Source organism: Sapajus apella, unplaced genomic scaffold (genome assembly GCF_009761245.1).
Source record: "Sapajus apella isolate SASKATOON/1434 unplaced genomic scaffold, GSC_monkey_1.0 scaffold40, whole genome shotgun sequence".
In the NCBI taxonomy this organism is placed as follows: domain Eukaryota; kingdom Metazoa; phylum Chordata; class Mammalia; order Primates; family Cebidae; genus Sapajus; species Sapajus apella.
This window is the reverse complement of record NW_022436980.1, coordinates 7087323-7106233: the sequence shown is the minus strand read 5'-3', so window position 1 is coordinate 7106233 and position 18911 is coordinate 7087323. Positions and strand designations below refer to the sequence as shown.

At 39.0% G+C, this 18911-nt stretch overlaps 1 protein-coding gene and 1 pseudogene across 3 annotated transcripts in view; both read left to right on the top strand.

The window, feature by feature from the left end:
* The window catches only part of GRAMD1C (GRAM domain containing 1C), a 100495-nt gene that overhangs the window by 72798 nt on the left and 8786 nt on the right, over positions 1–18911 (top strand). For all 3 annotated transcript variants that reach the window (XM_032299019.1, XM_032299020.1, XM_032299021.1), the window contains 5 exons: positions 10241–10359; positions 13661–13803; positions 14587–14690; positions 16447–16623; positions 17934–17991. In XM_032299019.1, the coding sequence (XP_032154910.1) occupies positions 10241–10359; positions 13661–13803; positions 14587–14690; positions 16447–16623; positions 17934–17991 (601 nt within the window). The remainder of the gene's footprint in view (positions 1–10240; positions 10360–13660; positions 13804–14586; positions 14691–16446; positions 16624–17933; positions 17992–18911) is intronic.
* On the top strand, positions 1409–2979 carry LOC116565452 (annotated as a pseudogene).

The following is an 18911-nucleotide window of genomic DNA, read 5'->3' as shown; positions in this document are numbered from 1 at the left end:
ATGAGAGGGGTTTTGCATGTTGGCCAGGCAGATCTCAAGCTCCTGGGCTCAAGCAATCTACCCACCTCAGCCTCCCAAAGTACTAAAATTATAGGAATAAGCCACTTTGCCCAGCCTCCATTTAGTTTATAATCTAAGTATTTTATTAACCATTAGATGTTATTCCTTTATTTGAATCTTTTATGTAAAAAGATATATGATTTTTTTTTTTTTTGAGGCAGGGTCTCGCTCTGTCACCTAGGCTGGAGTGCTATGGTACAATCTCGGCTCACTGCAGCCTCTGCCTCCTGGGCTCAGACGATTCTCTTGCCTCAGCCTCCTGAGTAGCTGGGATTACAGGCATGTACCACCATGCTTGGCATTTTTTTTTTTTTTTTTTTCCGGTAGAGACAGAGTCTTGCTATGTTGCTCCAGGCTGGTCTCAAACTCCTGAGCTCAGGTGATCCACCCACCGTGGCCTCCCAAGGAGCTGGGATTATGGGCATGAGCCACTGTGCCCAGTCTAAACATAATTATATATTCATAGATGATATAATTGTTACAAATAATAGGAACCAAACTCAATTTTGTTCTTATTATTGATGGTAGAGTAGCAAAGAGATTACAATCATTAGCTATTGTCTTGTAATTATGAGTTTTATAATTTGAAAAATTATTTTTTCTGTTCTAGTTTTGAAAATGTGGGATACCTAAGACATAAATATTCCTCTTTATTCAGTAGTTAATAACTTATTATATTTCTTCTGAATCTATTTTGTGTTTTCTTGTTAGTCATTTCTACCTAGAGAACTTGATATTTCAGAAGAACTGGATACATTATTTTCCTTAAATTTCAGAGAGGATGCCTGTTAATGTTGCACGGCCATTTTTGTGGCTGAAAAGACCCAAGAGGAATTAAGACCTTGTTCTATGCTGGTGATAAATGAAGCTTGTTTTTTGAAACACAACTGCATTTGTTTTCTGTTATATCTGGCATCAATATCAATGCTTATATTGACTGTCTGATGTTATAAATGGCTTTGCAAAGCAAAGGCTTCCAGCTAATTCTAAATCTAAAGTTATAAGCACATTGCTGGTCAGACCTAGAATTAGTCTGAAGCTTTACCACAAAAGAGAATCTGATCCTTACTGCAAAGCATACAGCTATTCTCTGACTTGTTACCTAGTAACCAAAGTTATATTTCTTTCTTTCTTTTTTTGAGACAAATTCTCTCTGTGTTGCCTAGGCTGGAGTGCAGTGGTGCAATCACAGTTCACTGTAGCCTCTACCTCCTGAGATCAAGTGATCCTCCTACCTCAGCCTCAGTAGCTGGGACCAAAGGCACACACCACCGTGGCAGGCCAATTTTAAAACAGTTTTTGTAGAGACAGTGTCTCCCTATGTTGCCCAGGCTGGTCTTGAACTCCTGGCCTCAAATGATTCTTTCACCTCAGCCTTTCAAAGTGCTGGGCAAGTGTGAGCTACCATGCCTGAGATGGCATTACTTGAGATTGAATTTCAAAGGCTTCTTTTTAAAAATATTAAGAATTTAATGATTTTTTAAAAAACTAATCAATTATTTGTGGATTTAATCTAATTCCAGCACTCAAATGACTACCACTGGTTCTGTTTTCCAAATTATGGGGTCTGAGAGTTCTCCTGAATGAAGAGGAGAAAAGTAGGGGGGATGGCGGTAGTGCTGACTATGAGTTTTCTTGGAGGCTTTTTGGGTCCAGTTTGTGAGATCAATATTGTCTTTAATGATGGGGAAGCCAGGAAACTGACAGAAATGAAAACTGAAGATGGCAAAGTAGAAAAACACTATCTCTTTATGATAGAGAATCTGTTTCAGTTAAGGTAAACCTAGCCTTTAAGCAACCTGGATAGAGGCTAGAGAACCAAGGAATTAGAATTGAATTTGTAGGTCAAATGGAACTTTTCAATGACAAGAGTAATGCTCATGAGTTTATAAACCTAGTGAAAGAAATAGCCTTACCTGGAGAACTGACTCAGAGAAGAAGTTATGATTTTGAATTTATGCAAGTTGCAAAGCCGTGTGAATCTTACATTGGTGCCAATGTCCACTTGTTATTTTCTTAAAGTGACAATAGTAAGAAGACTGACAGATTTAGCAAAAGAATATGATCTTACTGTTCATCAGCTTGCCACCTGTCCTGATGTTAACAACTGTATTAAGATGGAAGTGGGCACTGAAGATTGTCTACACATATAATTTGAATATAATAAATCAAAATATCATTTAAAGCATATAATTGTTTGAAAAATTTACTTCTTAGTAGTAAGAATAAAAATACAACATATGGAGTTACAACTGATCAAAAAAGAGATCACAGGAACTGGACCCAGTACCACAGCAGAAACAGAAACAATCGCCGAATATGAAATAATGGATGGTGCACCAGTAAAAGGTGAATCAATTCCAATGAGACTATTTTTTAGTGGAATATGACCCAAGTCCAACAATGAGAGATGTGAACAAAAAATTTTCAGTAAGTAAATTTAGTGTTTGTTGATGAGGAAGACCAAAGGTACTTCAAAAAGCTGGAGATCATTTTATGAAGAAAATTTTCTGAAAACTGAGGAAACGGAGAACAAACTTACACCAGTGATTTGAATCTCCAGAATCACAGGCATCTGCTTGAACAGCCTGAAATGTGAACTGAATAGGAGACAAAAGAAAAAAAAAGAAAAGGCAAAAAATTCCTGTAACCATTGAGTTAAGTTCAGCAGGTTGAAGATGATTGCAGCTGTAGAGAGGAAAAGACCAAACCTCAATAGTAGTCTTCCTTTATCTTATAGTGCTGCATTTATTTTATGACATAATTAAATGTTCTTCATGTGTATTCATTTTAAAAAGTGCTTTCTTTGAAACACTGGAATGTTCTTAAACTGCCTTTTTTTTTATACTTCACACTTTGATTCTATGATAAGCACTCAGATATGCAACAGCATAAACATTAAAAATTTTCATGTGAGAAGAATAAAATCAGGGGGTCTTTTAAATCTGTGCTCCTTTAAATCATTGTTTACAGTTATATGACACTACTTTTTAAGTGTTTTTGATCTTTTAGTTTCAGGGGCACAGGTACAGACTCGTTATACAGGTAAATTGTGTGTCATGAGAGCTTGGTGTACAGATTATTTCATGACCCAGGTAATAAGCATGGTACCCAATAGGTAGTTTTCAACCCTTACCCTCCTTCCACCCTCCACCCTCAAGTAGGCCCCAGTGTCTATTGTTCCTTTCTTTGTGGCCATGTGTACTCAGTGTTTATCTCCCACTTATAAGTGAAAACATGTGGTATGTAGTTTTCTGTTACTGCAGTAGTTCACTCAGGATGATGGCCTCCAGCTCCATCCATGTTGCTGCAAAGGGCATGATCTTGTTCTTTTTTATGACTGCATACTATCCCATGGTGTATTTGTACCATACTTTCTTTATGCACTTTACCATTGATGGGCATCTAGGTTGATTGCATGCCTTTGCTATTGTGAATAGTGCTGCAGTGAACATTCTTGTGCATGTGTCTTTATGGTAGAACAATTTATATTCCTGGGGATAGATACCCAGTAATGGGATTCTCAGGTCAAATGCTAGTTCCTTTTTAAGTTCTTTGATAAATTGCCAAACTGCTTTCCGCAGTTGAACTAATTTACACTCCCAGCAGCAGTGTATAAGCATTCCTTTTCTCTGCAACCTTACTAGCATCTGTTATTTTTTGGCCTTTTAATAACAGCCATTCTGACTGATGTGACATAGTATCTCACTGTGATTTGATTTGCCTTTCTCTAATGATTAGGGCTGTTGAGCATGTTTTCATATGCTTGCTGGCCAGATGTATGTCTTCTTTTGAAAAGTGTCTGTTCATATCCCTTACCCACCATTTTATTGGGTTGTTTATTTTTTGCTTGTTAATTTGTTTAAGTTCCTTATAGATTTTGGATGTTAGAGCATTTTCAGACACATGGTTTGCAAATATTTTCTCCCACTCTGTAGGTTGTCTGTTTACTCTGTTGATAGTTTCTTTTGCTGTGTAGATGCTCTTAATTTAATTACGTCCCATTTACCAATTTTTTTTGTTGTTGTTGCAATTGCTTTTGTTGTCTCTATCATGAATTCCTTGCCAGGATCTATGTCCAGGATGGTATTTTCTAAATTTTCCTTCTTTCTTTTTCTTTTTTGAGGCAGGGTCTCACTTTGTCACCCAGGCTGGAGTGCAGTGGTGCAAACATAGTTTACTGTAGCCTCAACCTCCTGGGCTCAAGCAGTTCTCCCGCCTCAGCCCTGCAAGTAGCTGGGACTATAGGTGCACACTACCACACCTGGCTAATTTTTGTATTTTTTTTTTTTTTGTAGAGATGAGATTTCACCATCTTTCCCAGGCTGGTCTTGAACTCCTGAGCTCAAGTGATTCACCTGCCTCAGCTTCCTAGACTGCTGAGATTACAGGTGTGAACCACCATTCCTAGATTTTCTTCAAGGGTTTTAAAAGTTTTATGTTTTACATTTCAGTCTTTAATCCATCTTGAGCTGATTTTTATATATGGTGTAAGGAAGGGGACTAGTTTCGATCTTCTGCATATGGTAGCCAGTTATCCTAGCACCATTAATTGAATAGGGAGTCCTTTCCCCATTGCTTGTTTTTGTCAACTTTGTTGATACCAGATGGTTGTGGGTGTGTGGCTTTATTTCTGGGTTCTCTATTCTGTTCCATTGGTCTATGTGTCTGTTTTCATACCAGTACCATGCTGTTTTGGTTATGGTTGTCTTATAGTATAGTTTGAAGTTGAGTATTGTGATGCCTCCAGCTTTGTTCTTTTTGCGTAGGATTGCTTTGGCTATTGGACTCTTTTTTGGCTCCATATGAATTTTAGAATAGTTTTTTCCTAATTCTGTGAAGAATGTCATTGGTAGTTTGATAGGAATAGTATTGAATCTATGAATTGCTTTGGGTAGTGTGAACATTTTAACAATATTGATTCTTCCTATCACTAGCATGGAATGTTTTTCCATTTGTGTCATCTCTGATTTATTTGAGCAATATTTTGTAATTCTTGATGTAGAGATCTTTCACCTCTCTGGTTAACTGTATTTCTAGATATTTTACTTTTTTTTTTTTTCGCTATAATGAATGGAATTGCAGTCTCAACTTGGCACTCAGCTTGGCTGTTGTTGGGTACAGATATTTTCCAAGTTGCTTGTTTTCTAGCCCTGTCTTTCAGGGATGCCAGTGAGGCATAGATTTAATCTCTTTACATAATCCCATATTTATCAGAGGTTTGTTCATTCTTTTTTATCCTTTTCTCTTTATTTTTGTTTCAGTTAATTTGGAAAACCAGCCCTCAACCTGTGAGATTCTTTTCTCAGCTTGTTCTTTTCCACTGTTAATACTTGCAATTATATTATGAAATTCTTACAGTGAGTTTCTCAGTGCTATCAGATCAGTTTGATTCTTTCTTAAAATGGCCTTTGCCTTTCAGCTCCTGTATCATTTTATTATATTCTTTAGATTTCTTGGATTAGGTTTCGAGTTTCTCCTGAATTTGGATGATTTTCATTGCTATCTCTATTCTGAATTCTATTTCAGCCAGGTTAAAAACCACTGCTGGGGAACTAGTATAACTGTGTGGAGGTAAGAAGACACTCCAGCTTTTTGAGTTGCCAGAGTTCTTGCACTGGTTCTTTCTCACCTGTATGGACTGATGTTCTTTTAATCTTTGAAGCTGCTGTCTTTTGGATGGGTTTTTTTGCTTTTATCTTCTTTGATGCCCATGGGAGTTTGATTGTGGAATAAGGTGAGTTCAGTTGACTGGCCTCACTTCTGGAAGATTTCAGGGGGCCCAGGCTCAACTCAGAACTCCTGGACTGTATGGCATACCCCCCTCTGGGGGGGGTAGAGTTAGAGGACATGGTTTTGTGTGCCCCCAGCTTTGTTCTCTGGCCCTTCGAGGTTAGATATCCGTTGCACTGGAGGTGTGGAGGTGTTCCTGGTCCCACGGGCCACGTACTCCAATGGGGAGTGCTGGCAAAAGCACTTCATTAGGGTGGTGGCAGTGGGATCTGTGCTTGCTCATGAATGCCAGCAGCCATGATGGCATGGTGGGGTGCTTGTGCATTGGCTGGGGCAGGGGCATTGGTGGGAGCCCTTTTTTTTCACTAGGGTTACCTTTGTTTTCACAGGTGCTGTATACTGGCTAAATATGTTGGTGTTGTGTTGTGGGCTGCGATCCAATAGGTAGTGTTTAAGAGTATTAGGTGGCAGATAGGCTCTTAACTCTGCCGCATGACTTACTTGAGCTTTGTCATGGCTGTCAGTAGTGCTCTGGGGTGAGAAGGGAGAGTGATGACCCTCTCCCGTAGTCAGCTCTTGGGTCTTGGAAGAGCCCCCTTCGACTGGCTCTGTGCCTGTGTTTCTTTTGTTGGGTGTCTGGACCACAGGACTGGTTTAAGCAGGGGCAATGGTTGGCAGACAGGCCATATGCTTGCCACGTCAACTCTGCAGCAAGAATTACACTCTGCCCTCCACTGGCTTACAAACCCAGGCATCTCACCTCTCTCAGTGATCTGAGAGTGAGGCTTTTCTCTTCTTAGGCATCACTCAAGCCTGCACTTCCTGCTTGGCTAGGAGCTGTGGGACTGGATGTGGTCACCTATTCTGCTCTCTGAGCACTTCCGAGGGGAACGCAGGGTTGTGCCTGCCCACATAGTTGAGGCAGAAGTGAGACCACTGGGCTGGACACTCTAGCAGGCATGGCCTGTCTAGCTACCAGTAGCAGGGGTGAGTGGGAGTCACCTACCCTGCTGTCAGGGTGTTTCCTGGGGCAACAGGAGCTGTGGCTGCCAGCTGAGTTCAGGCAGAAGTGGGACTGTTGGGCTGAAGGCTAGCACCAAGTCTTGTCTGGCACGGCGGAGTGAGCAATCTTTCTGCTCCCAGGCAGGACCGTAGCCTTTACTGGGGATATGGTACTGGTGTCATTCTGTTCCAGGGTCCAAGGCCTATAGAAGTCCCCATGGACTTGAGAGTTGTTGCCGCAGAAACTGTGGCTCTCTGCTGCAGTTTAGAAGTGTGCAGTGGGGCCCGGGGAACTAGAGAATGCTCCCATTACCAGTCTTGCATGGGTCGCTGTGTACAATCCCCCAGGGAGCTCTCACTCATCCTTTCCCATATTGAGGAGCTTTTCCTGGCTCCGTGCTGATCCCAGATGGGCTGCTGCCCAGCTTTGCTCCTCTCTGCCCTCTGTGTCCCCTTGCTGCCTGGATGGATTCTGACATGGTTTCTCAGATGATTAGCTAGTAGGGTCAGTGTTCACCAGCCCTTTTGTTTCCTGTCTGTGAGAGCAGCACACACGAGCAGCTTCTAGTTCACCATCTTGACCCAACCCCCCCTTACACTATTTTTAATTAAAGCTCAGTTTTAAATCTTTTTACCCAACATTTTACATTTAAAAATATGTAAAGCTTCAGAAAAAATGCATGAGTAGTGTAATAACATCCATATCCACTTACCTAGATTAATCAATTTTTAAATTATGGCAAAACATACATAAGATAAAATTTACCATTTAGCCATTTTTAAGTGGACAGTTCAGTGGCATTAAGTATGTTCACATTACTGGGCAACCATTGCCATCATCCATCTTCAGAACTTTTTCATCTTTCCAAACAGAAATGCTCTACCTATTAAACAGTAACTCTCCATTTCTTCCAATTCTTGATGATCATTTTATTTTCTGTGTCTGTGAATTTGACTACTCTAGGTGCTTTGCATAAGTGGAATAATACAATGTTTGTCCTTCTGTGACAGGCTTAATACACTTAGCATAATGCCTTCAAGGTTCATCCATGTTGTGGCATGTATCAGAATTTTATTCCCTTTTTTAAGGCTGAATAATATTGCATTGCATGTATGTACCACATTTTGTTTATCCATTCATCCATTCATGACATTTGGGGTGTTGACACATGTTAGCTATTGTAAATAATGCCAACATGAATATTGACGTAAAACTGTCTATTCAAGTCTCTGCTTCCAGTTCTTTTGAGTATAAACCTAGAAGTGGAATTGCTGCATCATATAGTAATTCAATCGTTAAATTTTTGGGGAGTGGCCATACTATTTTCCACAGCGACTGTATGGTTTTACATTTCTATAAGCGATGCACAAAGCTTCCCATTTCTCCACATCCTTCCAACACTTATTATTTATAATAGCTATCCTAATGAACATGAAGGTTCACCAGTTTTAAAACTTTATTAGATCAAAGGATTCTTAAAATTCTGCAATTCCTCCCCTTTATTATTTTGGATCAATATATCAAAATGGCTATATGTCCTTCTGTGTACTGTAGCTATTTTTCTTACCATTCATTCAAGGTTTTTTTACATTATGATAAGGTTCACTTAGGTATTGGAGGATTGACAATTCCAAGATGATGTTAATTAGGTGATGTTCCAGTAAGCAATACTCAGTAAGTAGACCTTATTGATAACATTGAAGAAAATACAAGGGTAACATTCATAGGAAGACAAATACTTTTCTTTTATCCTTGTTGACAGTTGCTTCATTGAGTAGCATGCAGTTTTAACAGCAGAATTAAATGACATCTTTAAACTCTATTTCTGATTAACAGTGGATTGTTTGTATAATTTTCCTGAAACAGGCTGACATGTGACCAAAGTAACCTTCTGAAAAGTAGTTTAGAATTAGTTGTATATCTTCTTTTATATATACCTAAATAAATTATTTTACAGCAAATCCTGGATGATAGACTCCATGGTTTATGATTGTGCCTTTTAAATTTAGTTATAAGATTTTGCCAGACACTCAAAAGGGAATTTCAGGATCCCTCATCATATCCTCAGATCTAGCAGTGTAAAAGAAGCAGAGTAAAATTGGCTGTATTCTAAAGCCTCACTTCCTTCCTTTGATGAGTATAATGGGGCTAGATGAAGGCTCCTATGCTTTAGGATGTTGGGGAATAGCAGTCAAACATACTGGTACTTGCCCCACTCAATTTGTGCTAGGGCATTAAGTGATATAGTCATGTCTTTAATAGAATTTTGTTTTGTTTTTTTAAAGATGGGGCTTCACCATGATGGCCAGCCTGGTCTTGAACTCCTGACCTCAAGTGATCCATCCACCTCGGCCTCCCAAAGTGCTAGGATTACAGGCATGAGCCACTGCGCCCAGCCTGAATAGAGTTTTTTTTTTTTTAGACGGAGTTTCGCTCTTGATACCCAGGCTGGAGTGCAATGGCGCGATCTTGGCTCACCGCAACCTCCGCCTCCTGGGTTCGGGCAATTCTCCTGCCTCAGCCTCCTGAGTAGCTGGGATTACAGGCACGCGCCACCATGCCCAGCTAATTTTTTGTAGTTTTAGTAGAGACGGGGTTTCACCACGTTGACCAGGATGGTCTCGATCTGTTGACCTCATGATCCACCCGCCTCGGCCTCCCAAAGTGCTGGGATTACAGGCTTGAGCCACCGCGCCCGGCCCTGAATAGAGTTTTTAATGCTTTTGTTTATACTTTTTCAAATTTTTGGCTTCCATGGAATGGCCTTCACTGTGTTCTAGAACTATATTTCTGTTCAAGTGTGTATTTAATCACTATATTGTCCCTAAGCAAATAAAAGAGAATTTTTATCAGATCTTGCCATAAACATAGAGATATGATCTTAGAGTTTTCTTAATACAGCTTATATAATCATTTATGTTCCATTTTCTTACCTTGATGGAAGATTTGAGCAGACAAGCCACTGACATTACATGATTTTTCATAACATTGACATAATTTCTACGTAAGTTGATGTCAAGATTATATTGTTTCATAATGACAAATATCTTTTAAAGTTTTGTCCTCAAGGATGGGAATATTGAAGTGTTGTTCTGTCTCTGATAAGGCTGGCATTGTTACTTCTCTTCACAGATACTGTGGACTTTAAAAAGAAGCTTACAGATGAAACAAGTTTTAATTTTATCATCTAATGAAAGGGAAAAGGATATTAATAAACAATTTAGAAAGAAATGGATCAGAGATGGGGAATATGCCATATTTAAGGAGAGTGCTTAACACTTAATCTCTCTTTTCTTTAATGTTAAACTTACAACACGCAGTTATAAGGAAGTTAGCACTAGTCAAAAATATACATTTTAATAATTCAAAAACTCCTTTGATTTCATTTAAAGTCATACTGTTCAAATTTCTAGAGCTAACTCATTTTGTGTTTGCTGTGGTTAGATGTAGTATCAACCCCTTGGACTGCAGAACTTGGAGGTGATCAGCTGAGAACCATGACCTACACTGTAATCCTTAATAATCCACTTACTGGAAAATGCACCGCTGCCACTGAAAAGCAGGTACGTCTGCTATGTCAGAGTCCAGAAGAGTCATGTGTGGGGAAAGAGAAAAGATGCCTCTTCTAGTTTGGCACTTTATAAGACAATTTCAATAAACAAATGGCAGGAAAAAAGGGAGGTTAAAAGAGTTCACAGGTTAAAAGAAAATTAAAAGGCATGTGAGTCATATCAACCCACTCCTAATTCAAACAAACCAACTGTTAAAAAGTATTTATGAGATTTCAGGAATTGATCCTTTTTTTATGTATAGTAATGGTATTACAGCTGTGTTTTAAATAAAATAATATTTATTTTAAAAGAGATATATGGAAGAATCTATAAAGCGATATAGGGAAGTATTTACAGATGACATGACGTTGATGTCTAAGATTTCCTTTAAAAGTCATCTAGCCAGGCAGAGCATGGTGGTAGAGGCAGGGAATATGGAGGGAGGACAAAGGAAGCAAAACGGGGCGGAAGTTAGTGTTGCTTCATTTCTACTCTTTCACGTGTTCAGAATGTTTCATTATAAAAGATTTTTTTAAAAGAATACCAGGCCAGTTGTGGTGGCTCATCCCTGAAATACTAGCACTTTGAGAGGCCCAGATGGGAGGATCACTTGAGACCAGGAGTTTGAGATCAGACTGCGCAACACAGTGGCACTTTGTCTTTACAAAGAATAAAATTAACCAGGCATGGTGGTGTGTGCCTGTAGTCCTACCTACTTGGGAGGCTGAGGCAGGAGGATCACTTGAGCCCAGGAGTTTGAGGTTACAGTGAGCTATGATCTAGCCACTGTACTCCAGCCTAGGCAACAGAGCTAGACCCTGTCAAAAAGAAGAAAAGAAGAAAGAAGAGAGAGAGAGAGACAGAGAGAGAGAGAGAGAGAGAGAGAGAGAGAGAGAGAAAGAAAGAAAGAAAAGAAAGAAAGAAGGAAGGAAGGAAGAAAGGAAGGAAGGAGGGGAAGGAAGGAAGGAAGGAAGGGAAAGAAAGATAGAAAGAAAGAAAGGAAGGAAGGAAAAAGAAAGAAAGAGAAAGAAAGAAAGAAAGAAAGAAAAAGAGAGGGAAGAAAGGGAAGAAAGCAAGGAAGGGAAAAGGGAGGAGGGGGGAGGGAGGAAGGAAAGAAGGAAGAAACTAAGGAAGGAAGGAAGGAAAGAAGGAAGGAAGGATGGAAGGAAGGGGAACACTACTGAAATTTAGTTTACAGAATTGTGTCAAGAGTTAGGGCCAAATAACTAGGTTCCTGCTTTGACACATGGGAAGAGATTGAGTTTTTGACATTAAATACTGTACGAGCCATTTAATGCTCCACTTCTGTGACCAGAGTGGTACTGTCATACAGTGGAGTGTGAATTTGAATCAATTTGTGTTGCAGTATCTGATTTGCAGGTAGTCTGAAAACATCTCTTAACATCTGAACCTGTTGTATTCTTGTGGTTTTGTCTATTAGCATTAAAAAGAATGTATTTCCATACCTTTAAAAAATTATTATTATTTTTTGACATGGAATCTTGCTCTATTGCCCAGGCTGGAGTGCAGTGGTGCAATCTCAGCTCACTGCAACCTCCACCTCTGGGGTTCAAGCAGTTCTCCTGCCTCGTCCTCCTGAGTAGCTGGGACTACAGGTGCATGCCACCATGCCCAGCTAATTTTTGTATTTTTAGTAGAGACGAGATTTCACTATGTTGGCCAGGATGGTCTTGATCTCTTGAACTTGTGATCCGCCTGCCTTGGCCTCCCAAAGTGCTGAGATTATAGCCGTGAGCCACCACACCTGGCCAAAAAATTATTAAAAGATTGTCAAACTTAAGAAAAGTTTGGTATTTTGGTATTGAGTAGTCTTTGAAAACTTTGGAAACCTGCCCCCCTTCTCTGCCCTACCTTAGAGGATAGGTAGAAAAGTTATGGTTAAAATAAGAAAGGTTTGGCCAATGACCATTTAAAATCCTGTTTAGGAAAAGCAGTGTGTTGTTTGGTTACTGCCCTCTTTGACTTTTTTGGTGAAAGGTGGTTTTGTTGAGCTTTGATTAATTTTGAGGTGGGGTCCTTACTTCATTCAATTGATTTTTGAATTGTTCAGCTAACAGGAACACATAAAACTCTATAAACTTATAATACACCTAAGAGATTATATGGTTTGTCCTCATGCCCAAAAGAAAAAATTAATTTGACAATGAAATAAACAACAGAGAGGCAGCAAATACAGATTCTGTAAGTCCCTGTCTGCCTCTCTTTAAGAGACATGGTCTCACTCCATTGCTCAGGCTGGAGTGCAGTGGTGCAACCATAGTTCACTGCAGCCTCAAACTCCTGGGCTAAAGTGGTCTTCCCACTTCATTCTCTCAAATAGCTGGGACTACAGGCATGTGCCATCAAGCCCAGCTAATTTTGTTTTGTTTTGAGACAGAGTCTTGCTGTGTCTCCCAGGCTGGAGCACAGTGGGGCGATCTCGGCTCACTGAAATCTGTCTCCTGGGTTCAAGTGATTCTCTTGCCTCAGCCTCCCCTGAGTAGCTGGGACTACAGGCATGCGCCACCACACCCAGCTAATTTTTGTATTTTTAGTAGAGATGGAGTTTTGCCATGTTGGCCAGGCTGGTCTTGAACTCCTGGCCACAAGTGATCCACCCAAATCGGCTTCCCAAAGTGCTAGGATTACAGGCGTGAGCCACTGTGTCTGGCCTGATTTTTTATTAAAGTTTTTTTTTTTTGGTAGAGGCTGGCCTTTTTTTTTTTTTTTTTTTGAGACGGAGTTTCCCTCTTGTTACCCAGGCTGGAGTGCAATGGCGCGATCTCGGCTCACCACAACCTCCGCCTCCCGGGTTCAGGCAATTCTCCTGCCTCAGCCTCCTGAGTAGCTGGGATTACAGGCACGCACCACCATGCCCAGCTAATTTTTTTGTATTTTTAGTAGAGACGGAGTTTCACCATGTTAACCAGGATGGTCTCGATCTCTTGACCTCGTGATCCACCCGCCTCGGCCTCCCACAGTGCTGGGATTACAGGCTTGAGCCACCGCGCCCGGCCGAGGCTGGCCATTTTTATATTGGCCAGGCTGGTCTTGAATTCCTGACCTCAAGTGATTCTCCCACTTCCGCCACCCAAAGCGCTGGGATTACAGGCAGGAGCCGCCATACCTGGCCCTCTTTTTCTCAATTTATAGACAACAGAGTCAACATGTAGGCTTTTCTAGCTTCGTATATAGGTTTCTCATGTCTTTTGTAATTTTTGAGAAGGAATCCTGGTATGTATGTTCTAAATTGGCAAGAAGATTCATATATTAACCATACACATACAAACATTTTTTAATCTTATTTTGGCAGACACTGTATAAAGAAAGTCGGGAAGCACAATTTTATTTGGTAGATTCAGAAGTACTGACACATGATGTCCCCTACCACGATTACTTCTACACCGTGAACAGATACTGTATCATCCGGTCTTCAAAACAGAAGTGCAGGCTCAGGTGAGCTGCGGTAAACGAGTGTGTTAGGATAGGCCAGATTATGTCCTGATCATTTATTCATCCTGAATTCTTAGTAGCAGCTTTACACAACAATTTTATTTCTTGCTTAAATTATATTTCCAACAGTGGTGAGCAGAGAAGTGGGGCTTCTCAGCTAAGGCCCCCGCTTGACGAAGGCTTTGACATCCAGAGCTTCATGATCCAGAATATGTGTCGTTTCAGTTGCCCCAGGAAGAGAAAGCTGTAGGATTGTGTTCATAATCCATTGTCCAGAAGCAGTCTTGTGACCTTGTTTAATGGCAAAGGGGCTGAGAGTTTTGGGGGAGTGCACAGTGGGCAGCAATTGGCTCTGCTGCAGCAGGAAATGAGAAATATTGGTGCATTAGAGAGAGGGGTGCGCCATCATGTTTGTGGCCAAGTGGGGTTAATGTAGTTGCTTTCACCTAGTGTATGACCACTAGAGACTTTTTATACAAGAAATTTAGAAAATTTAGTATTTATTTTGAGCCTTTATTGCTATTCTATTTAGATAAGGAAAATTCAGGGCTTGAGAAAGGAAATAAGTAAAATGGCAAGTATTTAGGAGGAAAATGTGATGAAATTATTAGCAGCACATATTAATTTTTTACATAAAAGTTATCAATGAACACATTTTGTTTTATAATATTAATGACTTTGAATCCTTTTGACCTTCCACTGAATACAATTTTACATTTAATTATAACATGAATATAACTAAAGTCTGCTCTTTAAATAAATATTCTTTCCTTCTTATTCTGTTAGAGTTTCCACAGACTTGAAATACAGAAAACAACCATGGGGCCTTGTCAAATCTTTAATTGAGAAGAGTTCTTGGAGTTCTTTGGAAGACTATTTTAAACAGCTCGGTTGGTAAATTTTTTTATTTATCTATTTTTGTAAAGATGGCATTTATTAACAAAATAGGTTGACTTTTCATTTGGATTCATAGCAGGAAACTGGTCAATGATGCTGGGACGACTCCTGCTAAAGTGGTTCCCACTGTTCCACTTGCTCTGCCGCTTAAGGAATTTCAAAACTCTTAATTTTCATTGGTCAAACAAACACTTATATAATGCTTATTTATTTATTTGTTTATTTAGAGACAGAGCCTCCCTTTGTCATCCAGGCTGGAGTGCAGTGGTGCGATCTCTGCTCACTGCAACCTCTACCTCCCAGGTTCAAGCAATTCTCCTGCCTCAACCTCTCGAGTAGCTGGGACTACAGGCATGCACCAGCACACCCAGCTAATTTTTTATTTTAGGTAGAGATGGGGTTTCGCCATATTGGCCAGGCTGGTTTCGAACTCTTGACCTCAAGTGATCCACCCACCTCGGCCTCCCAAAGTGCTGGGATTACAGGCATGAGCCACCGCGCCAGGCCATATATAATGCTTATTATATGTCAGACATATATAATAAAGTTCTATGTGCTTTACAAATATTAACTCATTTCATACTCAGAACAACTCTGGCATGTAGGTACAATTATTATTTTTCATTTTACTAGAAGAGGAAAATGAAAGACAGAGAGGTTGACTTTGATCAAGATCACACAGTTAAGAGCTGTCATTTCCCTTTGCCTCTGCAAGGAACTAAGGAGGCTGACTGTGTAACGTGATCATAGATATACACCTGTGCTGTCTACGCTCTGGGGAGTTCTTGGGGCCACCTCCCTTATCAGATGTAGCTTTCCTGGGTTTATGCAGGCCAACTTGGCAATGGTAGTACGTACATGTATGGATTTGGTGGAGGTGGGTACCAGAGGCTGACTGGGGAAAACGATACAGTGGTTCTGTTTGGATATTTCTTAACGTATACATCGATAAATATATATACACACACATATGTGTGTATATATAAGTATGTGTGTGTATATATAAGTATGTGTGTGTATATATACACACAGACACATACATGAGCATAATTTAAGTTTAGTTGAAGAAAAGCTGGTGGTCAGTCAACTCAAGGTAATTTAAGGCTTATCATCTAGTTTGGTGATAATTTCCTTGACTTTCTTCCTTGTCTATTTCATTATTAAATTATTCATCAAGAGCAGAGAAAATGACTCAAATATTAGTTTGGCCACTGAATAAGTTTCTAGTAAAAAAAAATCTGGCAGAGGAAAAAGTTGAAACAAATGACAAAAATGAGGTTTTTAGGTTGTTTGCAGATTTTCTTCGCTAGCGTTTCCTTTCTTGCAAACCCTCACTGAAAATTAGGACTAGCATATGCTACTCCTTCCTGTAAGGTTGACAAGTACCATAATCTGTTTTGGAAATCTTTCTAATGATCTAGTGTAAGTGGGTAGCCTGTTGTTTCCATAACTGAAGTCATTACATTAATATGCATTAATAACATAGCACATGGCAAATTTGCTCTGATGATCCTATCATTTATTAATACACATTCTTCCTGGAATAATGAAACCTCTTTATGGGGTCATTGTGCTCTCTAAAGCTTTTCATTAAGTGTAAAATTGGAATCTAGGCCATAAGAACCTAAGGAATTTGTTAAAGAAAATTATCAAGGCTTAAACAAATGAACAAAAATAACCACCAAAAAACCTTGTATCTTACAGTTGAGGAGCTTTCCCCAGTATTTAAATATTCTTTTTTTTTCTTAGAATCAGATTTGTTAATTGAAGAATCTATATTAAATCAGGCCTTTGAAGACCCTGGGAAACTTACTGGCCTACGAAGGAGAAGGCGAACATTCAACCGAACAGCAGAAACGGTTCCTAAACTTTCTTCTCAGCATTCCTCTGGAGATGTGGGCTTAGGTGCCAAAGACGATATTCCAGGTAGTTGTCACCTGTAAACAGAGATGAAAGGTTTTTACTTTAGTTATATGAAGCAGAATGTGCCTCTTGTTTGTAAGATATGTCAGGAGGTCTCCTTTTCCTTCCTCTTATATTAATAATGTTTCTCAAACTCTGTGTTCCTTAAAGATAACTAATATCTAAGTATAAAGGAGCAGTTGCAAAATGGCAAGCATATAACTGACATATTTATTTTGGCCCACGTAGCATTTTAAAAATTGGACATTAAATGTTTTTTATTTATTTATTTATTTATTTATTTATTTATTTATTTTTTAAGTTAGGGTCTTGCTGTTGCCCATGTTGTAAGTGGCACAATCATGGCTCACTTTAACCTCGAGCTCCTGGGCTCAAGCAAACCTCCTTCCTCAGCCTCCCCAGTAGCTTAGCACCACCATGCCTGGCTAAAAGTGGACCTTTTTATATAAAAACTCAGATCTGACAGCCCAGCACCCAAATCCCTTCATGGGTGCAGTTGGTTGGAGCATAGTAGTAGCTGCCTTGTTAGATTGAATGTGCCCCAGTTTGCCACAGCTCCCACCACAATCACCACTCTGCCAACTTCAGAACCACTTTCCTCATTTATTTGCTGCCTAGCATTTATAAACATTCTATTTCTATGTTTGAGTGTACTGCTCTCTCAATCCTTATATACTGTCAGGGCCAGCCCAGCAAAATTGCAAGATAAAATTTGACTTTGATTATCTCCATTCTCAATTTTGAACACATCTTCCATTTAATAGCTGTTACTCCCTTCCTTTCAGAGGTATAAACCTGTCATAACTTCTCATCCTTTTACATTATCAGATCTTCTGTTGAGGCTTGTATCTTAGCGGGAATATGTTTATCTACTATTTAAGATTAATGGCTCTTTAATTTTGAAATTTAAAAGTTTGGATAATAGTAGGTTACAATGTTTTGTTTTTAAGGAGGGAAGCATTTTATGTAAGCCCAGTTAAATATTATTTGCAGAGATATTTGCTTATTGATATTAGCTAGTTAGCTATCAAGCATGTTGTATTGAATTGCTTATTTAATTGCAGAGTAAAGTGATTTGCAATATAGGACAAATTTTAAGGACTGCCATAAGTTTTCTCTTTGTAGATTTGTTTCATGTTACTCAGGATGTCAGAAATTTAAAAAAGGGGTGCAGGAAATTTACCCCAAATCACCTTGTCCTTACAAATAACTTTTAAAATTTCTTTTTCAGTTCTTTTCAAATGAGTATTAAATTTTTGTCAGTTGTAATCACAATTCTCATTCTAATGCAGCCTTTTTCTTGTGACCTACAGAAAAGAAAGAGGAAATGGAAAACTATAACATCACTATTATTGTGGTGATGAGTATTTTGTAAGTATTTGTTGTGAATGCTTATTTTGCTTGTGTCTGCATTTATCTTTAGTTTCCAAAAGAATTTGAATGTATTTGTACATTATTGTATAGAAATTGCCATTATTTGACTAATGCTGGCCTACAAAAGTAGCAATTTTATAGGTTTCAGGATTACAGCTTTATGTATGATTTTTCAGAAGAACTGTTAAATTTGAGAAAATACAAAGCACTCATTCAACAAATGTTTTTATTAGATAATCTGATTAATTTCTACAGTCATAGGTTTTTATGGACAGTTTCATAAATTTAAAGGAAATATTTACATATACATGCTGGGGAAATCCAATTAACACTATTTCACTCTATGTGATTAGACATATGGTTCTTACGTAACTCTGCTGTACCTGAGAATTGCTTAGGGTGCTTGCTAAAATGCAGATTTCTTGACCCTTGTCTGAGAGATTGATTCGGTAGTTCTTGCGTAGGCATCAGGAATCAGTATTTTAAAACATATACCCAAGGTTATTCTGATGCAAGTGATATAAGCATTACATGGTGAAAAATACTGGGACAGTGTCTGAATCCACTCAGCCAGTCGTATTTAGAATATTAATATTTACATGGCTCTATATGTATCTTGAGGCACTCTGTTAGATTTAATTGAATTGGTTGTGACTTAGTGATATATTCTAGGTGATAATTTTTTGGATTGGAGCTTCAATATTAGCTTTTTTTTTTCCTAATTATAGATTTTAGAACATAGAAGATGTTCGTTGTTCCTTTGGGTTTTATGGAAGATTTTATATGCCCTGCTTAAATCAGTTTTCTATGACAGTTCTGAATAGCAAATATTATCAGTATTCTTTTGCATTACTTCATAGAAAATGTTTACTCAAATTTGGAATATTAATCTCTATACTATTTCAATGCCATAATAA